The sequence below is a fragment of the Heliangelus exortis genome, chromosome 1, assembly GCF_036169615.1.
Source record: "Heliangelus exortis chromosome 1, bHelExo1.hap1, whole genome shotgun sequence".
NCBI lineage: Eukaryota > Metazoa > Chordata > Aves > Apodiformes > Trochilidae > Heliangelus > Heliangelus exortis.
Genome location: NC_092422.1, coordinates 183,417,654 through 183,443,047, shown reverse-complemented (window position 1 = coordinate 183,443,047; position 25,394 = coordinate 183,417,654). Strand labels below are relative to the sequence as shown.

The 25,394-nt window shown below is 37.1% G+C and overlaps 1 protein-coding gene and 2 long non-coding RNA genes across 3 annotated transcripts in view; 1 reads left to right on the top strand and 2 right to left on the bottom strand.

The window, feature by feature from the left end:
* Positions 1-15,777, top strand: part of PRKAR2B (protein kinase cAMP-dependent type II regulatory subunit beta) — an 85,075-nt gene extending 69,298 nt beyond the window's left edge. The window contains exons 5-11 of the mRNA XM_071733928.1: positions 7,695-7,801; positions 9,619-9,772; positions 11,046-11,147; positions 11,744-11,818; positions 12,481-12,546; positions 12,744-12,882; positions 14,917-15,777. Coding sequence (XP_071590029.1) covers positions 7,695-7,801; positions 9,619-9,772; positions 11,046-11,147; positions 11,744-11,818; positions 12,481-12,546; positions 12,744-12,882; positions 14,917-15,050 — 777 coding nt within the window. The 3' untranslated portion in view covers positions 15,051-15,777. The remainder of the gene's footprint in view (positions 1-7,694; positions 7,802-9,618; positions 9,773-11,045; positions 11,148-11,743; positions 11,819-12,480; positions 12,547-12,743; positions 12,883-14,916) is intronic.
* Positions 15,778-17,061: 1,284 nt separating this feature from the next.
* Positions 17,062-17,893, bottom strand: LOC139791561 (uncharacterized). The gene is made up of 2 exons (XR_011723963.1): positions 17,705-17,893; positions 17,062-17,569 (listed from the first exon to the last, which is right to left on the bottom strand). It is a non-coding gene; the product is annotated as an uncharacterized lncRNA (long non-coding RNA).
* Positions 17,894-24,793: 6,900 nt separating this feature from the next.
* On the bottom strand, positions 24,794-25,330 carry LOC139791558 (uncharacterized). Its single transcript, XR_011723962.1, has 2 exons — positions 25,116-25,330; positions 24,794-24,978 (listed from the first exon to the last, which is right to left on the bottom strand). It is a non-coding gene; the product is annotated as an uncharacterized lncRNA (long non-coding RNA).
* Between the last annotated feature and the right edge of the window lie 64 nt (positions 25,331-25,394).

Sequence of the window (25,394 nt, the reverse complement as noted above, 5' to 3'; positions counted from 1 at the left end):
AGACCTTTGCTTGTTAATGCTTGTGAGAATATTTTAAATAGGTTTTGACCCTTTTCTAAAAGGTAATAAATTATACATATTCTTTACAAATATGTAAGAGCAATTTCTGGGCATATTGCCACTCATGCACCTGGGGAATGATTGTTAGAGCACCAATGTTGATTAATCGATTCGAACTGATTAACTTGAAGTAAGATGAAAGAAAGCACAATGCAACTGTGTTTTATGAACAGTGAACTCACACTTAAGGCCAAAGTATTCCTTGAAAAGTGCCACCAGCAGAAGATTCTCATAATGCTTTTGCATTCTTAAAACTTTTGGTGAATTTATGGAAATACCTATATGTGAAAGTGAGCCCAGAATGCCTGAATGCCTGATTGTTAGTACCCTGCCCTACTAGATGGCACAAGACTCTTTGCAAGCTATGGATCCCCAAACAATACTATTGAAAGTAATCCAATTTTTTTTTTCCTAAGGCAAAATCAATGCTTATGTCAGATCTGGCAAACAGAGAATCTCTCTTCCTTGCCTATAATCAGTTATTTAAGGTGTTGTTCAAAACAAGTGCCCAATGTGAGATGCCTTCAGCTTAAAAATTTTGTAAACTACTTGCAACTCTGAATGATTTTGCTGTTTTTTTAGCAAACTGCTAAAATGTCATCCACCTTTCTCAGAGGGACTAGTTACAAAATATGGAAAGTGTTACTGAGTTTGACTGATGGGCATGTGCTTGATATATGAGAGGCAGAATATCAGATGGAGGAAGGTTAAGGTAAATTCTCAAGGAGAATATTAGTAATCAGAAAGATTGATTATACATCAAAATAGGAAATAGATTCTTTAATGCTGAAGAAGTAAATGCCTTTTGATTAGTTTACGAGTGGATATTACGCAAGGGAGCTAAATATATTGAACTGGGTCAATCCTGCTGCTAACATTTGTATCAGAGTTCCAGGGGAGTGTATGTCTGTGGTTTTGTTCTGAAAAACAAATGTGGAGAGCTCGATGCAAGAATTCTGTGATTTACTCTCCCTCTCCAAGGTCCTAACTTGTTGATTGAGAAATTCTTCCCATGGTTGCCCTGCCTATGTTTTTATGGCTTTTTCTATCTCTGCCTATTTTTTTGTTGTTTTCTTCTTTTTTTTTTTTTTTCTTCTTCCTATTCTGGTATTCTGTCTGCTTTGATACCCTCTTAATCTCATGCTGAACATTAATTTGTTGGTATTTCATATTAATTTATGTGAGCATAAGTTGGCTCAAAGGCCATTGTTTTAACATGGGCTTCCTTTAGTAAAATAGTGTTAGGAGTGAAGAATAAAGTGGTTTATGAACTTGTTTTTAGGGAATGAAAGAACCATGGATTCACTTTGTTCATATGATATTCTCATGGTTGTGTCTCAGAACACTGTAATTTTTACAAGTCAATCAGGATGGCAGGTCTTGTTCTACTATAGTACTGAAGTGCAAGACAATCTGATACCTGCTTAGGTTGTGCAGGATCTGAAAGGAAAATTAACTGTTTGCCTGTCTGCCAGGGAGCACTCCAGCACCACACACATCCTTCACTGGGGGAAATTCTCAAAGCATTTATAATCCTGATGTACCGTCCAGTACTTTTGAGACTTACTGAATCCGTCCTAACAGATGTTTACCGGCTCCTGTCGGATGCTAGATTAAGATTGTTTGTTGTCAGAAGCCACATAATTTTAATTGTGCTTTCTGTATCCTGAACACCTTCTCTTAAGTATTGGGGAAGGATATTTTTCCAAAGTTACATTTTACAGTCATGGCTTTCAGTGATGATTGTGTCCTACTTTCCATTTTATCTGTAGTGCCTTCATTAATTCAGAATCTGTAGCACTTTATGAGACAAATGTTTGTATCAGCAGTTCAACCACTGATGTGTCTCAGAAGTCCCAGTATTTAGGAATGGCTGAGTTTAGTATGGAGAGCTTTGTTCTTTATGCTTTACAAAATGGCTCACTTACTTTATAGTAAATCTATAAAGTGGTATTAGGAAGACATGGACCTGGCACAGAGGTAGCAAATCACTTGGTAGTCTGGCAGTTAAAAGAGACATTGACATTTGGGAAGGACATGTCATGGTCTGCCAGCTGTCCTGAATGAATCAAAAACTGTCTGGTAAAGACAAGTAAGTGACTGGATTTTTAATCTGTGTGAAATGTATACTAACTAAGATGCAGCTTTATTTATAACCGATGTCTATTGTCTAAGTGATTTTTTTTTTTCCCCAGTACATTGTCTTGACTTGCAATTGCCATGTGTGTTCTTTTTACTTGAATTAAATTTATGCTAACATACTATTTCTAAATAATTCTGGGGAACAGTCATAAAAGTATACACTGGGAGAGCTGTGAGTGATTACTGGCCATTTTTTAGTTGCCCTGGCAAGGATAGGATCAGGCTCTGTTCCAGGTGGATGTCCTTGGTAAAGCAGTGATCATTACTGTCAGGGGCTTTGTTCTGAATCTCATGTTATGTCTTTTGTTTGTAACTGATTGTAAACATGCACACAATTTTGTATGTTTCATATATGAAATGGCAATACATAAGACTTGCACACACACCTTATGTGTGGGTATCACCACAGGCCTGGATTCATAACAATACTTTACAAGAGTGTCACTTTAGGCATAGTAGGATATTTCTTAACTCTAACAGGAATGATTCATAAAACCTTAGGTATTATGCTATCCATAGGATCCATGATAACTACCAGAGGTATTTTTTCACATTTAAGTTCTGCTTCTATGCTAGACATTCATGTGGCTGCCATGAGGAGGGGGAGACAGGAGGGGACAGGGGGAGACAGGGCAACTACTTTTTGCCACAAGCATTTAGTGTTTAGAAATATTTGCACATGAAGGCTCAGAGAGCATCATGCTTCTAGTGAAGTGTTAATGAAGAACATCTGTGCAACTGCCTTTGAGGAGACTGAGCTCACAAAGCACAGCAAGTTGAACAAACTAGCAGAGGCATTTCACTTAAGGTAGTTTGTGCAAATGGAAATTTGAAGAAAACTGCAAATAGTGCAGCAGTGTGCAACTCCTGGAGCTGGTGCAATGACAGTGATGATGGGCCACAGGGAGTGTTCCTGATCAACAGCTGGGCCAGTCAACCGTGACACATCTAGAGGTTTCAACCCAAATCCAGAGGTAGGCTGTGGCTGTCTTGATCCCTGTCAGCTGGGAGTGGCAGGTGTCTCTCCTGGGTGTTGGGAGACAACAGTGGCTTCACGTGAGGGAGCTATGCTGTGCTCAGAGCATTGAGCTGCCAGCTGAAAGAACTGCAAAAGGACATGAGAAGGACTGCGTAGCATCGGGCAGGGTAAACAGGAGCTTGACAGCATCTTTCAAGGGTCCACCAAAGAGACAAGAGGGCCTTGCTACAGCAGATGGAGGCACCAAGTCTGCTGATCAGACTTGCTCTCAAAAGGTGCTGTGACAAGATAAGACACAATGTGCACAAACTGAAATACAAAAACCTATGTTTAAGAAAAGCCTTTTTTATCGTGAGAGTGGTCAAATGCTGGAACAGGTTGTCCAGAGAGGTTGGAGAGCTAATTTACACATTTTGAGTGAAAAGAATGACATTAAGAATTATTACATTAAGAGTACATGCTAACTGTTTTATCTCGTTATCAGTCATAGTCACATGCTCTTCATATAAAATGTTTCCTTAGTTCAGTCTTTTGAAAGCTTTAATTACAGGGAAAATGTCATTTGATTGACTAGAAATACAGATTTTTTTTGTCAGGAAATTAGGAAGGATGCCCAAAGGCAGAGTTTGACTGACTGCAGGAGATTATTTTTAATTTTTCCATTCGTATCACCTCTAGTCAGTTCAGTAACTGCTAACAACAAACCAGATCAGAGGACACTCTGTCCCTGAGGCCAGGCAGTGCAGTATCACATACACAAGCACAGCTAAACTCTCTTGCATCTTCCTCCCCTCCTAGCCCCACCACAACCAAGCAAATAACCAGGATGGATTTGGCTTTACTGGGAGGAAGCCCTGGCTCACTCAGTCCTGAAAGCCATGACCATGGTTTGTCAGAACCAGAAGTGCTCCAGCTGTGCTTACAATGGCACCAAGAGCAAATCAGCCCAGACTGGACCATGCCAGTGCCTGAGTTTGTACTTCAGAGTTGCAGTCTCTGATTCTGACTCTGATCTATGTAGGCAAAAGAATTCTACTAGTACAGTTCGTTTAAACTGGTAAAAAAACAAGGTAGGTGCTGTCTTTGTCTAAGTAAGAGAGGCAAGAAACCCATGTCACCTGCATTTGGGTGGAATGAGGGGGTGTATCATGCTGGCTGATGCTGGTAAGGGAGCAAAGGCTTCTTGGCACTCCTGATTCCCAGCAGTTAAATCCACACTTGGAAGCCAAGGTGATTGAGACAGTAATGATGGCTGTAACTAAGGTGTGTTTATTGACTTGTCTAGTAAATTATTCTGTGAAATCAGGCTCTGTTATTAAAGTCCAATTATGGGAAAGACTTATGAGAGAAATGCAGTAACTGCATTTCAGAAAAAGATAATATCCTTATTAAGAATATCTTGTACATTAATTTGGTTTGTGTTGTGAATGTGTCTTTCAAAAAAATGTCATTTCCCATTCACCTCAGTTTTAAGGAAGTTAAAATATTTTCTGGATCACAAAGGATGGTGATCAGAATGTGCTTTCATGGCAACAACCCAAAGTTCCCATAATTTTCTCAGAAGTGTTCCTTTCTTGAAGCATTTACATGCTTCACAGTTTAGAACAACAACCAAAAAATCCACTGTGTGTATTAATGAAAGTATGCAAATAAACATTATATAAACAATCAAATAATGTGAATTTTCATTTTGGTACTTTGTGGAACGCATTATCCTCAAGAAAAATAAATGCTTTCTTATATTTGAAGAAGGTGTGTAATAATAATGAAATTTTAGCAGAAGTCATGAAGATTGCAGAACATACATGTTTAATACTTCAAATTCTTAACTAATTTGTAATGTTTATAAAGTATCCTTCTTTACCATGTGGATTACCAGATTGCCACAGAATTGCATGTATCAGATTTACTAATAGTGATATAAAAACCTCTTTCTGTTTCCCCTTCATATGTATTTTTTTAAACCAGAACTGCTTTAAGAAAGAAAAGCTTTCAGACTGCACCACTTTACAAATGCCAGAATTAATTTTGTGCACGATAGCAGATCTGCTTTTTAATTCCAGAAGCACCCATCTTTATCCTGTCAAAGTAACTATGGAGGGTGCAATAAATTGAGATTCATTGTGGTAGGGGAATGAAGAGGATTCACATAGCAGCAGGCTGTAAAAGCAGCTCTGGTAATTCTCACAGTAAAAGCAAGAACCACATGCTGATTTAGTTATTGCTGTCTGCTCTATCTTTATTTTGCATAGAAAGTTTTGGCAAAAAGGATCAGTTGCCTTTAAGTTAGTTGCAATATATCTCTAAGTTAAAATACACAAGTAATACTTTGGCAGATGATAGACAGTTGGTTAGCTCTCTATTGTATTAAATAACTTCAAGTGTTTAAAACATTTTTAATTAAAAAAAAAAATTTAGCAAGGGAACTGTATTTGTGAATTCGACTTGGTTGTCTAAAAAAGTTGTAGAAAAATTTGGTTTGTAATTATGAGATTGAAAATGTTCTAACCTGAAATCTGAAGTGAAGCACACTGAAAAATATTTAAACTATAGGTATTATTTCTTACAGTACTGCAAATAGCTGTCTCTTTAGTTTAATCTTATTTTCAAGATGTCTTTGGAGTATTTAAATTTCCAAGGATCAGGGCCCATATAATAAATTTTTCTTGCATTTCTTGTATTTAGGGGATAACATATACCTTCTATCCTCCCATAAATATGGAACAGTCTTCATGTTCTTGTTTTCAAATAAGTCAGAGGCTCTTTGTTGGGAAGCCTCTTTGCCAGTTCAGATGCAAAGCAAGGGGAAGGGAATGGGCTTCTTCAAATGCTTTAGACATCCAGCTGACATTAGGTTAGTTCTGCAGATTCTGTGGGAATGTCCTTTTAGTTTACATAGGGAAGACTGAAAAGACTGAACTAATATTATGTATTAATTTAAGTGTGAAAGATTTTTAAAAGGCAACTCCTGTGCTTAATTTTGAGTCTCTTCCAGTGGCACACACATCCTTTTCTCTTTCTCTAAAATTAAATGTATAACCTATCCACTAGTAGTAAAATGATCCTTCTTTTTGCAAATACACACCTATACTAAACAAGGTACCAGAGACATAGTTAAATGGGTCTTTGCTGGCCTAGGCAGGCTGCATGATGTCTTACTGTATTCTACCATGACTGGCTGTACTGAGAATGGATGCTGCCATTCTGTGCCCACACACAACCCTGTGAAATAAAATTGTATTTAGCTTCCAGTTATTTAAAAGACTTGGATAACACTGCTGATGTTTTCAAGAGATTTGAGCAAGTGAAGAAATTCAACAGGATGGAATTCATTCCACCTAATTTTATCTGTCTAAAAAGTGCCCAACTGTGAGATACAGCAGATCTCTCTATCATCAGAGGAAAGACAGGGGTGCCTCTAGAGAATGATTCTGAGCTACCTAGTGTGGTTTTCTCTGTCTATGGGCTGCCAAAGGACTCTAGAGGACTGACTTTGCCAGATCTTGTTTGGAAACATTAATGCTATTTTTCAGTGGCTGGAAATGCTACGAATAGGACCACTGTAAAATGCATGGGGATCTAAATCCACAGGCTTTTCTTTACTGAGTTTTTCACTAAAATGTCCTTGTTCCAGTATGATGCATAGTTAATATGTTTCAAAAAGTATAGGATAATTTCGTGCTATTGTCAGAATTTTAATCATATTGCTGGATAAATTGAAAACAAGTGTTGGTTTATAAGTTATCTTTTTAGAATTCATGCTATTAATCCAAAATGAGCTAGGTTTAGTTTGTTTGGTTGTTTTTTTTAAATGTGAATAGTAAAGTTTTAGCAAATTTACACCAAACAAGACAAAATATGTAATTAGTGATTTGTTTTTATTAGACAATCATAATTCAGATGTTGGCATTTTGTTAGTCTGCTAACATTTCTCTCCAAACATTTGTATTCCATTCAAATTAACAAAGCAGTTTAGTAGCCATATGTAAATTTCTCCTTCCCAAGGAGTTCAGTATTTCCTTACTCAACCAAAGCATTGCAGACCTTTGTGGTTACATCTGTCATGACAATGTACAGACAGTGTATAATTAGATTTTCAAAATACATTACAATCATTTTGAAACTTTAAATTCTGTAAAACCTTTCTAAAGCCTAAACCAAGTAAGTGTATTTTTTACAACCAGAATATAGTTGTGGGGTTTTTTTCAACAACATGATATTATGGGAAGGGGGACAGAGTATCTTTGGATGCTCATGAGCAGCTTATATCACAGACAAGATACATGTTATCATTGGCAAGGACAAGAAAGGAAGCTGGGCTCTGAATATGGGAGGATTAAAAAACTAATACTGAATACTGAATAAAACTCTTGCTGATTGATTCACATGTTTCTGCAGCACAAAATTTGCATGTTTCTAAGCTTCATGTGCATATTTGGGAGGCTAAACAGTGAACTTGAAGTAAAATTTTTAAATACATAGTGATTTCTTGTCTTTGTGTTCTTTTAAATAGGAACAGATGTCTCAGGTGTTGGACGCAATGTTTGAAAAGCTGGTTGAAGGAGGAGAACATGTCATTGATCAAGGGGATGATGGTGACAACTTCTATGTCATTGATAGGTGAATCACTAGGTCTTATTCTAGCACAAAGTACTGTCTAAAGTCCATTGAAAAAAATATATTTCTCTACATACTTGCATTTAGCTCTCACATATGTTCACATGAGAAAAAAAAAAAAAGGAATGCATGTGAACCAATACATCTCTGTCTGAGCCATGGAGAGTGGATTTCGAAAGGAGGCATGGAAAGAGATTTAATACAAAACACAAAAGGAAAAATTTTACAGCTCAAAATTTGAAATCTTACTGCCTTTCAATGCTATCTGCAAACTTTCTCATTCACATGAATATTATTAAACCCTAAGTTCTAGTCTTCATTTGCAGATCTATACCAGAAAAAGCAGGTAACTTAGTGAAATCCAAGATCCTGGTTAGTTTTGAATCCAGTGAGTTCAGAAGAGTGTTTACTTTGGCATCTTTCACTAGTCTATTGGCTAGTCCCAAAACACCTTTTCTAATTTGTACCTTTAGGTTCATGCTAATACAGTGATTTCTGAGAGTGTTCGAAAAGTATATTAAGCTAGAACTCTAAAAGAAATGCAGATTTGTTAAAGTCAGTATAGATTAGTATAACCAACTGGTCAAAAGAGGTGATTATCCACAGCTACCTGAGGGGGAGAAGTAGAGAGGGAGGTGCTGCTCTCTTCTCCCTGGGATCCAGAACCTGTGGGAATGGTTCAAAGCTGCACCAGGGAAGGCTCAGACTGGACATTAGGAGGCATTTCTTATTACTGAGATGGTTGTCAAACACTAAACAGGCTTCCTAGAGAGGTGGTCAGTGCCCCAAGCCTGTCTGTTTATGAGCTGTTCAGACCTAAATGCCCTAAATAACATTCTTTGACTTTTAATCAGCTCTCGGTGGGTCAAGCAGTTGGACCAGATGGCTGTTGTAGGTCCTTTCCAACTGCAATATTGGCTCAGAAGTTCATAGAAGTTTGTCAGGATCCTTTGCTGAAGACTCAATATTTTTTAGCTTTGTTGAGGTTGCAGTTTGTCATCTCTTACCCAAAAAGCTTCAGGGACTTCAAAGTATTCTGCCAGCCTTCCATCTTTTAGGTGGAGAGAATTACCTGTGAGTTCCTTATCAGTGAAATAACTGTACAAAATTTTGCATTAAATTCACAAGGTTTGTCAACTTGTACCATACAAATATTCAGCACTGAACAAATAGATGGTTCAGCATCAATGGGGATGGCTGTGTCATATTTTACAAGATACCAGATTCTACTGCATTCTCAAAGCAAAGAAAAAAGTTACTAATTTAATGATGGGGAAAAGTAATCCACAATATATTAGATAAATATATATCTTTATTTCATAATCTCATGTTGCTTTTCATGTACATTCCTTTGGTTTCCTGCATCTCCTCTGTTTATTACAGTCAAATTACAGCTTTAAAAATATTTTAAATATTAAATAGCTGGTATTATTATTTCAGTGATCACATCATAGTGGTTTTTGCAGAGTTGTTACATTTGTATTTAGTGTGTTTAAAATGAAATAAAGAAGCAGATACTAAGAGCTTAATTTTTAATAAGTTCTGATGATCAATACATCACTGTAAATCCAGTCCATTTTTAAATTGACTTAATATGAAAACTAATAATACTCCCCTCTCTTTAGGAAGGAACTTGTTTTATTATATATGGAAGTGATTGAGATGTCTCTGCAAGGTGTTAAATATAATTTAAATGAGTGGATGTATAGTTCAAATGTTTTATCTTTGGAATTCATGATATTAAAAAAACAAAGTGAAAGGCTGCTTAGCAAAGACCAGGACTGGATTCTACTCACTCTATTTATGTATTTTATTAACAGAGGCACATATGATATTTATGTAAAATGTGATGGTGTTGGGAGGTGTGTTGGAACCTATGATAACCGAGGAAGCTTTGGTGAGTTGGCCTTAATGTACAATACACCCAGAGCAGCTACAATAATAGCTACCTCTCCTGGTGCCATCTGGGGTTTGGTAAGTGAAATACTTTTTTAAAGATGTTATTTATTTTAATTATTTTATATAAATTGCACCAGTATACTATATCAGCATAGAAATTAGTTATCCTAGAAAGTGTGATTTTAAAAATTCAACTGTCAGCACACTACTGTCTTTTTCCGAATTCTGCAGAAGTAAACTTGAGGCTTAAGAAAGCCCTGGGTTTTTAAAAATAATTTTGTTTCATTCTGCTTTAATGATAATTTCCCAAATTGCAAACTGTTTGACAATTACTTAAATCTTTAAAATATTTTCCCACATCTTAAAAGGAAAAATACCTTTGGATCCAGGCCAAAATTCAAATATGAGCTTATTTGTCAGTGTTACACTATCTGGATCTTTGACAACAGTAATCATATTTATCAAAGAGTAAAACTGGGATATACATCTTCTTCAGGATTCACTTACCAGTTTTATGACTGATCCCAAGATAACATTTTCCTGTTGAAGTGAAACATAGCTTTTAAACATACTAATCTATATGACTTTTGGGATCATGACAGAGTTTAGGACACCATAAGAATGGCTTTAGTTATATTGTGTTGCACTGGCCAACAACTCCCACCTCTGCCAGTGAGGGCTTGCAAAGCATTTCACCTCCAGTTTGTCACCAGGACACAGTCGTGTGAAGTTGAGAGAAGAAAAGAGCACACATAGGTTTTCAGTCCATTTACTTCACTTGCTTTGCCAAATACTAAAAAGTGTCCACTTGGCTATTGAGGGTAACCATGAGTCTTACTCTGCTGAAACAGCAGAAAGTAGACTGTGACCTAAACCCCAGGACATTGTAGTTTTTTTTTCTTTGCATAATAATATTAAAACCTCAAAACCTCTTTGTTTTATATATCAATATATGTGGGACCTCAGAATAAATAATAGACTTTGCAAAATAAATATTTAAATATTGAGAATTTCTTAAATATGTTAAATTACCCACTCAGTGTTCACTGTGTAGCCAAGCTGTTTAAGGTGAACTCTCTGTCCTCTATAAGTAAACCCTATACATATTCTCTGACAAAGAGCAGAAAAGCTTTCAGAGTGTGAATCAGGTAAATTTAACTTCAGGAGCTCTTGATTGACCTCTAGAGGAATCTTTCTCAACTGACTTATGGGGTGAATAGTCAGGTACTCTGACAGCTACAGTGAATGACTGAAATTGGGTAATTTGAACATATTCATCCATTTCTAAACTATCTTCAACTAGACACGTATATTCTGTTTAAAAACTGTCTTCTTTTTGTATTTACAGGACAGGGTAACATTCCGAAGAATCATTGTAAAAAATAATGCCAAAAAGAGAAGAATGTATGAAAATTTTATTGAGTCATTGCCATTCCTTAAATCTTTAGAAGTAAGATTTCTATTGTTTTATTATAATGATTGTGTCAGAGGTACCTGATAGGATTCTGCTTTTGTAGAGTCCAAATTTTGAATAAAATTTTTCTCCATGGTAAAATTTTGCATTCTTTTGTTTTGGGGAAAGACCACATTTTTTAGATTTCTAAATTTTCAAGATAAAGAACTATTGTTAATATTGTAATTTTTTTAATTTATTTTTTTACCTTTTTTTTTTCTGTTTTGTTACTTTTACCTTTATTTTCTTAAGCTTAGTTTTACTAGATATTAGTCAATAAAATGAAACAATTATTTTCATTTAACAGCTATATTTTTACATACATGCATTTCTAAATTTCTAAATTCATTTTAAGATTTGGGATATATATACTTTTTACAAAAAGGAAAGCTCTGTCAAATCATCTAGCTGTTAACACTAGAATATACCCTCTGGAACAATATTCAGCAGTTCTTCCTTTTTTAATCAAAACAGGAAAATAAAGATACACTATTCTGTGCAAAGATTCATGAAAAGAAATATGAGAGGGCTTCCTAAATGTAGTACTGCAATGTTAACCAAATATTTCTTACATTTTCTTTTTTTAAATTAAGGTATCTGAGCGCTTAAAAGTGGTTGATGTGATTGGCACCAAAGTGTACAAAGATGGAGAACAAATCATTGCTCAGGTACAGCTTATTTCTAGTTTTAGTTTTTCTTCTCTAATAGCTAACAATGATCATGTAATTTATAGACAACACATACTTTCAATTATGTTTTTCTTTTTCAAATGAAACAAAAGCAATAAATCTTGCCTCTAACAGAGGTGATTATTTTGTTTCAGAAGCTAATTTTTTGCTTACTTTGAAAAACATCCCTCTTTGTTGGTATGAATCAAGATGTCAGCATTTTTAGTACACTTAGAAATTCAAGCTATGTAAGAGAACGATTGTCTGCTACAAGGAACACTGAAGATTTACCTTGGGGGCTTTTTCTGCTGGAAACTTTGTAAAGGAAATAAGTTAGACTAGAGAATTTGTTTCTCCACAAAGGTGAAAGAAAGGTGGAGAAACAGGAGTAAAGATCACAAAAACTTCCATAACATTACTTTTGTCTGCCTTTTGTAGAAGCCACAGTCAGCTGTATCTTTTAATAAAAAGGCTTTGCTCTCAGTTCTATGTAAATGATTTTATTATCATGTGCCTTGAGTATGGTTTTCACATTAAGAGTGAGTTGTTTTGCAGCAGGTATCAAAAAAATGAGCTTTAATGCATTTGCTGCAAATATCTTAATATTACCATGAAACTAAAAAGAAATGTTTACATTTCTTTAACTCACTTTTTCTTAACAGGGTGACTTGGCTGATTCTTTCTTCATTGTGGAATCTGGAGAAGTAAGGATTATAATGACAAGGAAGGTAAAGATTCCTAAAATACGGATTTTTTTTCTTTTAATTTATTAAAATAAATTATATTATTTTAATTTAGAATTCATTTTACATTCTAATTGTAAAACAGTAATGCTACCACTGTTACTAATTTTGCTTATATGATCATGAGTTCAGCAAACTCTCTCTCATTCTCTCCCTTTTTGATTTTTTACCTGGTATTTCAGGGTAAACAAGATGTAGAAGAGAATGGAGCAGTTGAGATAGCTCGATGCTCAAGAGGACAATATTTTGGAGAACTTGCCCTTGTAACTAACAAACCACGAGCTGCTTCTGCCTTTGCTCTTGGCACTGTCAAATGCTTAGGTATTGTTCAATAATATTCTATACCAAATATAAAATGATACATAATCTATCTGGTTGTTTTTATTATGAACTCTTTCTCCAGAATATACGATTTATTTTCATGTACCTCAATAGAATGTCTATGTGTATCATCTCTTACTGTGCATTCCTATTTACATTACTTATCTGGAGAAATTTGCAATTGATAACTGGTATTAAACACAAATTCTCCAACATTTCTCCAATCACATGGAAGTAAAAATTGTTCCAGGACAGTACAAAGAATATTGCTGCAGTATAGCTACCAGATAAATGTCTAACCCTTTGCAGAATGGTAAAATATTTCTTTTTTGATAGTCTCACTGTCATCCAAAAAATAAATGTAGAAAAAATCCTGGTTTATCACCATGACTTAAGCTTTAATAATATTTTTGCCTTCACCAGCTGTTAATTTAATCATGCCTGTCCCTCAGGCACAGTAAAAGCAAAGGCCATAAGTGTTGTGATCATAAACAGCCCTTTGCATCCATCACTTTTTAGCTTCTAAATATCTGTGTGCAATTAGGGGGAAACTGAACTCCAAAGAGATTTGGCACTCTCGAATGACAGTTTGGCTACCAAGCCAGTAACCAAAAAGTTTCTCATTTACTTATAAATGTATTATTTAAAAAAATCCTTGTCTCTAAACACACAGGGATGATTAAACAGTAAAGATCAAAGATGACAAAGAGGAAAGAATAAGAGGCAGTAGTTAGGAAGTGTCATTACCGAGTATAGGTGAGTCACTAAGATCTCTGGCACTTCCCAAACAGCAGAGACCTTGAACTTTTCTGGGGAGCCAAGAGACCACAGGCCACCTGGTTGGAAGCTGATTGAAGTATGAAGCTTTTTTCCCTGGTCAGAAACTACCCAGAAAGCCAACCCTATTCAGGGCTGCATCAAAAGAAGTATGGCCAGCAGGTCCAGGGGGGCAATTCTGCCCCTCTGCTCCCCACTTGTGAGACCACACTACCAGCACTGTGTCCAGTTCTGGAGTCCCCAACATAAGAAGGACAAACAAGAAGTTGGAGCAAGTCCAGAGGAGGGTCACGAAAGATGATCAGAGGGCTGATCTTCTATCAGGACAAGCTGAGAGAGTTGAGGTTGCTCAGCCTGAAGATGAGACAGCTCTGGTGAGACCTTACAGAGGCCTTCCAGTACCTGAGGGGAGGCTACAAGAAAGCTGAAGGGGTACTAGTGGTAGGATGCTTTTAAACTGGAAGAGGGTAGATTTAGGTTAGGCATTAGGAAGAAATTCTTTACTGTGAGAGTGGTGAGACACTGGAACAGGTTGGCCAGGGAAAAGCTGTGCATGCCTTATGCCTGGAAGTGTTGAAGGCCAGACTAGATGGGGCCTGGTTTAGTGGAAGGTGTCCCTGCATTTGGCAAGAAGGTTGGAACTAGATGATCTTTAAGGTCCCTTCCAACCCAATGCATCTTATGATTCTATGAACGATAGATGGAAATATTATGTAATTGGGTAAAGAAAATATTCTGGTCAGCTATGTATTGACATTGCATGTGAATTAATATCTCCAACTTTTTTGTATGTTTTCTTGGGAATAAATATCACAATTACCACTGTGAGTAGAAACAAGTGAAAAAAGTAAGTAAATATGTTAAATTAGACCCCAGTACAGCCAACAACATCTGCAGAAGATGTGGGTTTTTTGAATCTAAGGGTCTTAAAACTGTATTCTGTGGAGGAATCAAGGCCCCTTCTGATTCCTTCAGCAACTCTTGGATCACATAAATCTTAATATGAAAATATTTTCAAAATAAGAAGCACAGCAAATTCTGAGTTTATTTATAAAGTTTCAAGACAGCAATGTGTTGGTTGATCTTGGTTTTGCTATGGTTGAGTGGTTCTCTTCTGTGAAACAAATTATATGCCTCAGTAATATCTGCCCTGTTATCATTTATAGTTTTACAGTGGAATGTCATAAACACCAAGATTAGTGTCTGCAACTGATGAGCGTGTTTTATTCTCTCTATTTCTCTCCCTTTTTATCTTAGTTATGGATGTGCAGGCATTTGAAAGGCTTTTGGGACCTTGTAAGGAAATTCTGAAAAGAAACATTGCAAACTATGAAGAACAGCTGGTTGCTCTGTTTGGAACAAACATGGACATTGCCGATCCCAGTGCATGAACTAACCAGTGGAGCAACAAGATCTGTTATGAGAATATAGCACAGTAGTGGTTAGTCCACTGAGAAATTGTCTCTCTTCCTATAGATGCCAAGCATTTTCTGTAATTTTAAGAGTGGGGTTTGGGGGTATTTTTTGGACTTAAAACAGTGGAAATAATAGTAAACAAAACAGGAATTTAATAAATTGCGGGCTTGATTTTTCAAAAGTGCTTGGCCAATAATGGTTTCATCTGGCATTAAGATGACCCATAGTAGCACAGCACTTCTGAAAACCAAGTCCTTTAAAGCAGCATTTCCTTGAAGAGTAGATTTCAAAAAACCCACATGTGATGAACTTGTTAAAACAGCTTCTGTTCTTCGAAACGGTTACAACTTTTCTGGAAAGACTGTTAGTTTGAATGTGATATGTTGAAAGTATTAGTGCACACTGTTTATATGTATTAATACAGAAGATATACAGTAGATATTACTTTCTGACTATTACAGTTGTCATGATTTTATGTTGCATTTATCACAGATGTAGTAAATCACAAGACTAATCGTAAGATAAAGCATGACAATGCATTTTGTGTAACGCTCATGACCCAAATCTGATTTTAAGCATTTTGTAATTTGTTTAAAGTCCTCTTTGTTTAATATGTCCTGTTTCAGCACGACATTGTAATATCTTATGCAATTTAGAGGACTTGTATATTTTTGCAATAAACTGCCTTTTTTTTATTAGTTACATGTATTCTGTACAGTCTAGAGTGAGGAGAGCTGACACATTAACCTTAGTGCTTTAAAAGCAAAGGCATAAGTGGTTGTCATGTTCTTCCCAAACATACATAACCTATATTATTTTCCTTTTCCCTTGTTTTATATTTAAGCATTTTGTCTCTCTCTCTTTGCTTGTTCTCCAGTTAAATTTTTATTTAGATCTCACCTTTTTTGATCTGTCAGATCTTTTACTTATTTCAAATGAAATTATCTCTGTGTATCTCTCTTCTTGCAGTCTAATCTTAGCTATCAAAACCAGATTCAATTACTGAAGTGATTGATACTGAAAGCCATGCTAAACTAAGCTCGTACTTGAAAAATTCTTATCAAGAAGTACAAAAATATTTTTAATTTGAAAGACCAGTATCTCAAAAGCTTTGCACATGTCTGGAAAGTATGTTATCGTTAAAGCTAACATGTCTTGCTTTCAAAAGCCTGTAGGTCATCATAAAATAATATCTTTTTAGCCATAATAGCATGGGATACCTTTGGAGACTGGTGAGAGAGAATATAATCTTAATTAGGAACACAGGGCTCAATGCTTACAAGGGTCTGTGACTGGAAATTTCAGGCACAGTCGAGTTTTAATGCTGCCCACTGATGTGCATGAAAGGTAGTGCACATAATGGTGATTGGCAGTAGTTTTGCCAAAATGTCACTAAAAGAATTGCAGGAAGGCTGCTTGTGCCCTGTTTCAAACACCTGAGTTATAACATCTTTCCTTCTCAATGACTTTTCTAATGCCATATATTTGTGTACATTAATGTAATTGTTACCTATACTTAGTGATATGTTCTGACAATTTATATAATCATACCTGAATATGAAATTATGATTATATAAGATGATAACAATATATAATTTATATCATAGAATATGGTATGAATTATAAGTCAGATTCATAAAAAATACAATCTGGACAAAAGTTACAAATGTCTTATTTTAACCTAAAAACATGGTATAAATAATTTCACGTGTAACTTGCCTTTGTAATTTTGATTTATGGAAAAAGAGAGGCCTGTCATCCTAGAAGGAAATATCAGGTAACCAAAATTTACACTCTTATCATTCTGTATGCTTAATCTCTAAAAATACCTATATTTTGCACTAGCTTGATGTGATTAAGAAAAATGCTAGAAATTACTTCTATGGCAGTAAACTACAATCAAGGCCATAAATGCCAGTCATGATATTTTCAATATTGTTGGTTATATTTAAAGTTTCCTTACAATAAACGACACTTTTATATATAAAAAAGTATGTTTATTAATATTGTTGTGTTTTAATTTCATTTGCATATTTATACTCAATTATTAAAACAGAATTCTTAACACTTTCATGTTGATTTTCATAAATGATGTTATGCAGATGCTCTGTCTGTTCAAAACAGATGACATGTTGGTGTGGTAACTCTCCTTGCTACTTTGTGTTTGATGATTTGCTTGCGATTTTTAGCTGGGGAAAAGCTGTGGAGTGACAGATTTAAGATAATCAGATATTTCAGATTTTCTGGGTCCCAAAGTCCAGCTTCATGTTGCAGCAGTTTTATTGTGTTGCTCTTGGGACCTGAACCATTTTGGGAACTTTCTTTGTTGGTGAATTCAGGAGGGTTTAACCAACAATAATAAATGGTTGCTTTGTACATTTCTTCCAATTTATTATACCCTTCATCAATCAGCACTTGGGATTATTCCTGAATCTCTTTTATACACACTTCAATCGTGCCAATCTCTATGTCATAAATGTGGCAAGTGTTCATCCTGAAAAGGAAATCACAACAAATCACTGATTTCTAGTGAACTTTCAAATAAAGGCAGATAGTTCTAATAATTTTAAACAGAACTATGTTATGTTGTGTTATGTTATGAGACTACTTGTGTCCCTACTAGAATTACCTGATGCTGCTGTTATTGAAGATTTTTATCAACCTTGCTAGCAAGGTCACTAAAGAAACAGGACTTTGGCATTAATTGGCAGGTATCTCTTAGTCTATTTCTCACCTCTCCCCCCAACATCAGCAATGATTTACAGTTCTGCAGATGATTTAGATGAATTTGACAGATGGCTAAGTTCTAATGAAGAAGGAAAAAGAAAGAGAAAGAGAAAAAGGAAAAGGAAAAGAAAAATAAAAGGAAAAGGAAAAGGAAAAGGAAAAGGAAAAGGAAAAGGAAAAGGAAAAGGAAAAGGAAAAGGAAAAGGAAAAGGAAAAGGAAAAGGAAAAAGGAATGCTCCAGTGAGTTTGTTGAAAAGATGCCCGCTAGGTGAGGAGAGAAACGCCTGAAGAGAAATCCTGTATGAGAAAGGCATTCTTGGGCTTACACATTACTAAGAAAAGAGAATCTGCATGACAGCTAATATTTACAAATGCCTTAACCATGGGAAAAAAATTTGACCACAACCCTGAGGAAAGCAAGCTTCCTTGGTGCTAGTGCTGATGCTCTCACTTTTTAAATGTCATTTGTTTGTGCTTCATGAGATTTCCTTCAAGTTCACCCAGAATAAACATTCTGAAGTCATTCCCTTCTGGGTCTTCTGTTTGAGGTCCAGAAGTGATCATTGAAGTCTTGAGGCAAAGCTGCGAAGAGCATTAGGAAGCCATCCACAACCTAAACCACTCCATCTTCTTACCTTGTGTTGTCTTTTGTATTCTGTAAAGACGATTCTGTTCCTTGCTGAAATGGTGAGTTTGGTTTTGGTGGTTTTCTTTTGTTTTAAATGTTTGAAACTTTAAGCTTTCTATAAGGTGCCTCAAAGATCAGTTACCTTGTGATTTATGTCATTTTGTAGCTTATGACACACTTTCCATGGCAAGGTTTATTGTTTTTCAATATCACGAGTTTCAAGATGTGAAAACTCAGTATGCACTGGTCATTCTTCACAGACCTGACCCCTGAAATTCCTAGTCTTTTTTTCAGATGCTTGCTCTGTTTTAACTTTTATTGAACAAAGTGCTTTGCTGAAGGTCAGTTTGCCATAGCATGGACATTGTTACACGGTCTTGCTAAAGTGTTTATGTTAGTTCAAAGTTCATTGCTGTGATGGTTATAGGTGTGACTGGGGATTTTTTGAGGTTTCTGAGGTACTTTCCTGTGTCTGTAGTCCTCAAATAAGTATCACTGTATTGGAGGAATTTACTCTTTATATATGAGTATGTACAGGTCTGTTCTGTTGACTGTCTTACAAAATTTAGGGTAATTTGAAAATCTTTCTGAGTTGAATTTCCTTCAGTTACATACCAAGGCTGTTTCCGAGTTCTTAATGTACTTTTGACTTGGAAAGAAGCTTAACAGGCCAGATACTTTCACTTCATGTACCAAAGAGAAGTTGAATAATCTTGGTATGAAAAGCTTGAAGAAAAATGCATTTTTAACATTGTCTTTTCCTTCACCCCATTTCTCTTTTCCTCTAAATTATTGTTACTCTGACAGCCAGGTGAAGAGCCAGTGGCAACAAGGAGATGTAAGCCAAGTGGGGTGACTGTCTGGGTCTGTGCTGGGATGCAGTGATCTGGTTGACTGGTCAGTCACTGTCCTTGTCACTGCTACAATGGCAAATCAAGCTGAGCTAGTGCAGTAATGCTGCTGCAGGGCTGTGTGAATACCATGGGCAGGGCTGTGTTGCTTCTTTAGAACTAGCTGGTGGAGATGTGTATGTATGGGGGAATGGTGAAAAGAGAAAGGAAAAACTGATTTCATGAAAGAAACTTTGCCCGGTCAAAACCATGTGAAAAACTCTGATGCTGTCATACGAGGCCATTGTAACAGTATCTGCTGACTCAGCCTTTTTTGTTGAGGTAAATGAAATTAGGACAGCCTAAAAATAGCATCAGAGCACGGTATGAATACTTTGTCCTTTCTTCATTGTTGAAATATTTCAGCTAAGCAGCTGCAAAGTTTTGGGAAAGGAAGATGCTCTGTGCAGGTTTCTCTTTGGAGGACTGCCATGGTTTAGGGCCAGCTGGTATCAACCAGGCCTCCACCTTCTCATCCCCACCCCTACTAATTCCCTGGCAGCCAAGCAAGCCTCTGGGACCTGCACCTCCCCAGCTCTGAAGATTCTGGAAACTCAGTTCTGACAAATGTCTAATTCGGAAAAAGCTGTCCAACTTATCACCAAGATTGTCCTGGTTTGGGCCAGGATAGAGCAATTTTCTGTCTTGTAATTTTGCTTTCAGCTAAGTCTCTCGTGAGTAGCTTGCTGAAATTAACAGCAAGTTTCTCAGTCAGTGTCTGCTTCTAGGACTGATAACACTTGATGTTTATATTATGGGTAGAGAATGGGGTGCAGAACCAAGGCCACTGCTCAGTTGTGAGGAACATCTTATGCTCTGGGAAAAGAGAAAGAGAGTCAAGGGGTCACACCTGCAACTCTCCTTTAGGGAGGAGCAGACAAAACAGGTGACCAAAATTGACCAAATGGAATATTCCATCCCATATGTGTCATACTTGGTATAAATGTGAGGGACCACGAGGGTCAAACCCTTTCCCTTCACCCTTCTTCCCCTGTTCCTGTTTGCTTTGGCATCCTGGGAGGATTCTGCCCATTCCTCTGCCTGTGGTCCTGGTCCATGCCAGCCTGAATCCTTGTATTCCTTGTATTCCCAACTGCTGCTGACTCCTGGAGTCCATCCTGGACTTTCCCAGGGCTGCCCTGCAGCCTTGGTGGTGACCTGAGCATTACTGGGGAAAAGGGGGAGGAATGTGGGATCATTTTTCTGTATATTTGAAAATATTTAATAATTTGTACTTTTTTATCATTACTCTCTCATTAAAGCTGTGTAGTTTAGTTTCCAACCCCTAAGTCTCTCTTCCTTATTCTCTCTCCTTTCTTTATCAGGGAGGGCAGGGGGATTAATAGAGAGCATCTATCATTTGGTTAATTGCTGGCCCAGCATTAAACCTGACATAGATCTTTCTCTCTCTCTCTCTCTGTTGCTTTGTCCTTGTGGAGTCAGGTGGATCTCAAGTAACTCTAGCTTCATGGTACCTTTAGTTTTTGGCTGCATCTGCATGGTTACATCCATAGCAGGAAATTTTTTGTGCCAGGGACAATTTGCTAGTACTAAGGCATTGAATGGCCAACATTAATATTATTTTCCAGTATTTGCATGGGCTCATTTATAGCTGATTTATAAGCTTTTTTCCAGGCTTTCCATGTGGGGTGGCCATATGTAGATGTCTGACTGAGAACAGCCCTTGGCCTATGGTAGTGCCCTAAACATATCCCAATATTACTTGCTATTGGCCCAAGCAAAAATTAGGCCAGGGCTATTCTAAAAAGAAATTAGAATACAGATTATTATATTCTGGTGCCCTGGAATGCTCCCTGGCATTTTAATTCAGCCAGCACAGAGCAAACCTACAAATCAACTGTAGTGTCTTCTTTGTCTTTTTTTTCTGCAAGCTTTGAGCTGGGATAGAGTTGTGGGGGTTTTATTTATTGGTCTGCTGGATTGTTTTTTGATAATGTCAGGTCTTTCCTTTTTCCTGATACCACCATCATTTATTCTCTTGCTCTACCTTGGTAGATGATAAAAGTTCAGCTAAAACTGGAATCTGTGCCATAATGACAAGAAATAAATTTCTCATTAATTCCTGACCCATCTTGGGAAAAAAATCTTTCTAGACTGTTATTTGTTCTGTTTCTCCCCAGCCTGAACCACTGCAGAAGGTAAGTAAAAATTCCCTTTTGTCATGGACAAAAGTAGAAGGTCTTAAGGTCACTAAAAAAAACACCAACAAAGGTAATAGGTAAAGGTGATTTTAATATAGATTTATTAAAGTGTGCCTTAACAGAATTCTATTGCAAGGTTCACTCTATTACTTTCTATGTGGAAGGAATATAAAGGGGTTGATTGGGTTGGAATTACTTACATTAGGATCAGAGGAAATGATTTATCCAGAGATAGGGGAGGCTGAGTCAAGATCAGGTTTGAGTGATTTATGCAGGAATTAGGGAAAAGAGTGAGGAAGGTCATCCCATGGAAGCATGAAGTTCAGAGTGGATCCCCTTTCTTTCCAAACTCCTCAGAGAAGAGTCTTCTAGGTGTGGCTGTATCCAGACTTAGTTCCAGGCTTTTCATTGCTTTATGTCTAAAGGGTTTAGGTGTAGGGTTTTCAATTTAGTGCTTTAACATGTAATTATGGGTCTGGTGTGATCTGGAATAGCAGCAATTTGAGGTTGATTGACACTATTATAACAGATAATGAAATATAATGTCATATAATTTCCTGGCAATACTTAATTAATAGCATCTCTTAATAATAAGCAATTTGTTACAATAAAACACAGCTTCAATTAAAGATTTAACAAAGTTTCTAAACTCAATTGCATACACACACACACAGATACAGAGGCTAACCTATGTTAAGATGTTGATAAATGACCTAATGACCTTCGAGCTGCACAAAAAAGAAATTGCAATGAAATACCCTACCAATTGATTTCTGTGAGATTCAATTATAATAAATCATTATAACGTGATCTTATTTTTTTTCAAAATGAAAAGTAGTGTACTTACTGTTGTCCTTCAGATAGACAAAAGCCCCTTGTGAGATATGGGGCTGCAGTTTGCTGTGAGCCCAGAGAGTTTTTGTACAGAGCTCTGAACCTTCATGGCAAATAGGTTTATCACTTAGTTTAGAAAAAAAGTATTTTATTTTGGGGTAGAAAATGTAAATAGCGGGGTAGAAACATGATCCATTTTTGGGATTTATATTTATAAGGTCACAAGATTATTTACTCAGGTTGGTGTTATTCCAGTGTGGCCACAACTCGTGTCAGATGATCTTTGGTAACTTTCAGAGTGGGCTTGTGATCCAAGCAGGAAGGGGCTCGGGTACGTTTCCCAGGCAACCGGAGTTCCAGGTACAGTTGGTGCCTCATCACCCCAAACAGCTGTCTTTGCACTGGGACAAGAAGGTACCCAATTGCTTCAGCTCATTGCCCAAGTAGGCAACGTTGGAAAGTGCCAGATCTTCTCAGCTTATTGCACTTGCAATTGAAGCAAGAACAGGTGGGGGTCCACAGCCTTAGCAACTAAAGCAAGATGGGTGGTGTTGACATCAAAATGCAGTCAGTGAGGAGGGGGCTGCACCTCCACAGCTTTCAGCAATTGAGAAAAAATATCTTTCCTAGGAGCAGCAAGTCTTCTGTTTGTCTGCTTTGTGATCCCAATGGCATCTTCTGTGAGCAGATTAAGGAGGTGAAATGTGGGGGTAGCATGCCTAGAGTTGTTGTTTGGAAGGGGGAGAGCCAGCTACCAGTGCATCTACTCACAGGAGACTGTGAGGTGAGGGAAGGAGTAGGAATAGCTTTGAGAGATACAGAAATCATTGTGAAAGGAGAAAACTGATGTGAGAGGGTCTCACAGAATGGCCACTGCTTGGTGTAGAAGTCGAAGCTCAGGAGAGCAGAGCTGCTCTGATGTCTGGGGAGTATTTAGTTAATCACCGAGCGTGGATGTGAAAGCTTCTGTAGAAGAATTACAGTAATTATATGCTTTATTTCAGAGAGTCAGCAGCAGCATCTGTGTCATAAGCTCAGGAAAAGACATTTGCTTTAGAAAGGAAAGATTAAAGGCAGAGGTAGGTACGAACCCAATATATATTTTACAAATATGACTTTGAAGGTACTATTTGCATTTTTTAAATCTACCTCATGGTTTCTACTTCGTGGATGGCAATTTTAAGAGATAAATAGCTAGGATGCAAATTCATCTTTATTTTCTGTTAGTGTAGGCTCTGCTGATTATTTTGTGCTTTCTGGTAGCCAGCTGTAATCCAACAAGAACTCACAACACTTCCCAAGCCCCCACCTTATATTCCACCTCTCTTGCAACAGCAGAGGCAACTGAATCAGCAAACTACAGACACTGCCCTTGCTACGCAGCATTGATTCATTCCCTGAGCACCCATTCATTAAGGGCATGGAGTAAGGCAAGATAGGGTGTCTGGAGAGGGGGTTAATGGTTTAATTAGAGACTAGGCACACAGAGCAAGGAGTTTGGGAGATAAAAGAAAGAGGAGGAGAGGCAGGAACACAGTTTTAGAGTTAATTTTCTTGTGGACTAGTGTAAAAAAAAAAGATGATTCCTGGCTTACCACTTTTCAATGTATTAAAAAAATCTATTTTAGTGAGAGGGTGCCATGAAAGCTTTATTATATAAAGCTGTATCACTTATTTAGGAAAAACCTGAATTGTAAATATAAGAAAAATCTGAGCTTGTGGAATGTATGGTTAGACAGTTGACATTCTAATAAGCTGTCTAGTTGCTTAGTAGTTGAAACCAAACATCAATTTTCAGTGTTTTCTTGGAGGTGTTTGTTCAAATAACTCTTTGTCTTTTCAGACTTGGGAAGTGATCTCTAAAGGGTTCATTCGTTATGTGATTAAGTTCAGAAACTAAATTTGCACATATATATATGTATATAAAGTAGAAATTTCCAATCCACACTGCAAAAGGTACTGCATGTTTTTTAAAGTAATGCCTCTCTTCCAGTGGTGCCTACAGATGGCAATGACTTTACTACCTGACAAACTATTACTTCTAGGAAAAGCCAAATCTTAAATCAATGTGCCAATGACATCTGCACACCGAGTGTGTTTTGGTGGCAACTGTAATTGTGCTCTGTGATTTCCTTTCTTTTCAAATGCTTTACACTTGCAGACCTCTAGAAACAACAAAACCAGCATTCCCTCTAGTGGCCACTAACAGCATAATTGTGCAGAACTCTGAATATGGAACCATTTCTAAATTCTAACAGGTTTGGGGTTTGGGTGTTGGTTTGTTTGGTTTTTTTTTTTTGCAAATGTTAGCGTGCCTCTCAGTCAGAACAGTTGCAAATACCAAATTGCAACAAAAGCTCTGATTTTCTGATTTAGGGCACATTTGCATGATTGAAATGATATTGAAAATAGGTTAAGAGGAAATGCTTTTCTTGGAAAAATGCCAACAGTTGTGAAATTTTCAAACTCTGCATCAATTTCTGAAATCCTATTGATTATTTCTTTATTGTATGTCTGTTTGCTTTGTATTGGATCATGCACAGTAATATATTTGGTGATGAAGACGTTGCTTCAGGAGATGGGGAGTCCATTCTCCCTTCTGCAGTCCCCCCGTGTTCCTGTGTACCTGGGCAAACTTGGTCACAGCTCTGGCCTTGGGTTTCTGTCAGTAAAACAGGAACAATGTCAAACAAAACCAGGTTGTGGCAATGTATGTATGGGGATGTCAGGGAGACACTAATGGACTGATAGACCAGCATGGGGTTTTGGTTTTTTGTTTTTTTTTTTTTAATTTCTTACTATCTCGTAGTTCGGGCATAAGCTACCACCAGTATCTTTTTCATGCAACGAAAACGAGGGAAGAGGCCGGAGCGAGGCCAAGCAGAGCTGCTGACTCACTCCCTGACCTTTAGCAACTTCCCTTCACCTCCGCACGACGCGGCCTTTATTTGGCGAAACGAGGCCAGGGCCGGTTTCGTAACAGCGCTTCGACGCGCTAATTAATGGTGGTAAATCAGGGAAGGAGCCGGCACACGGGGATCCTCACAGGCCAGCACCAACCCGGGGCCCAGCAACTCT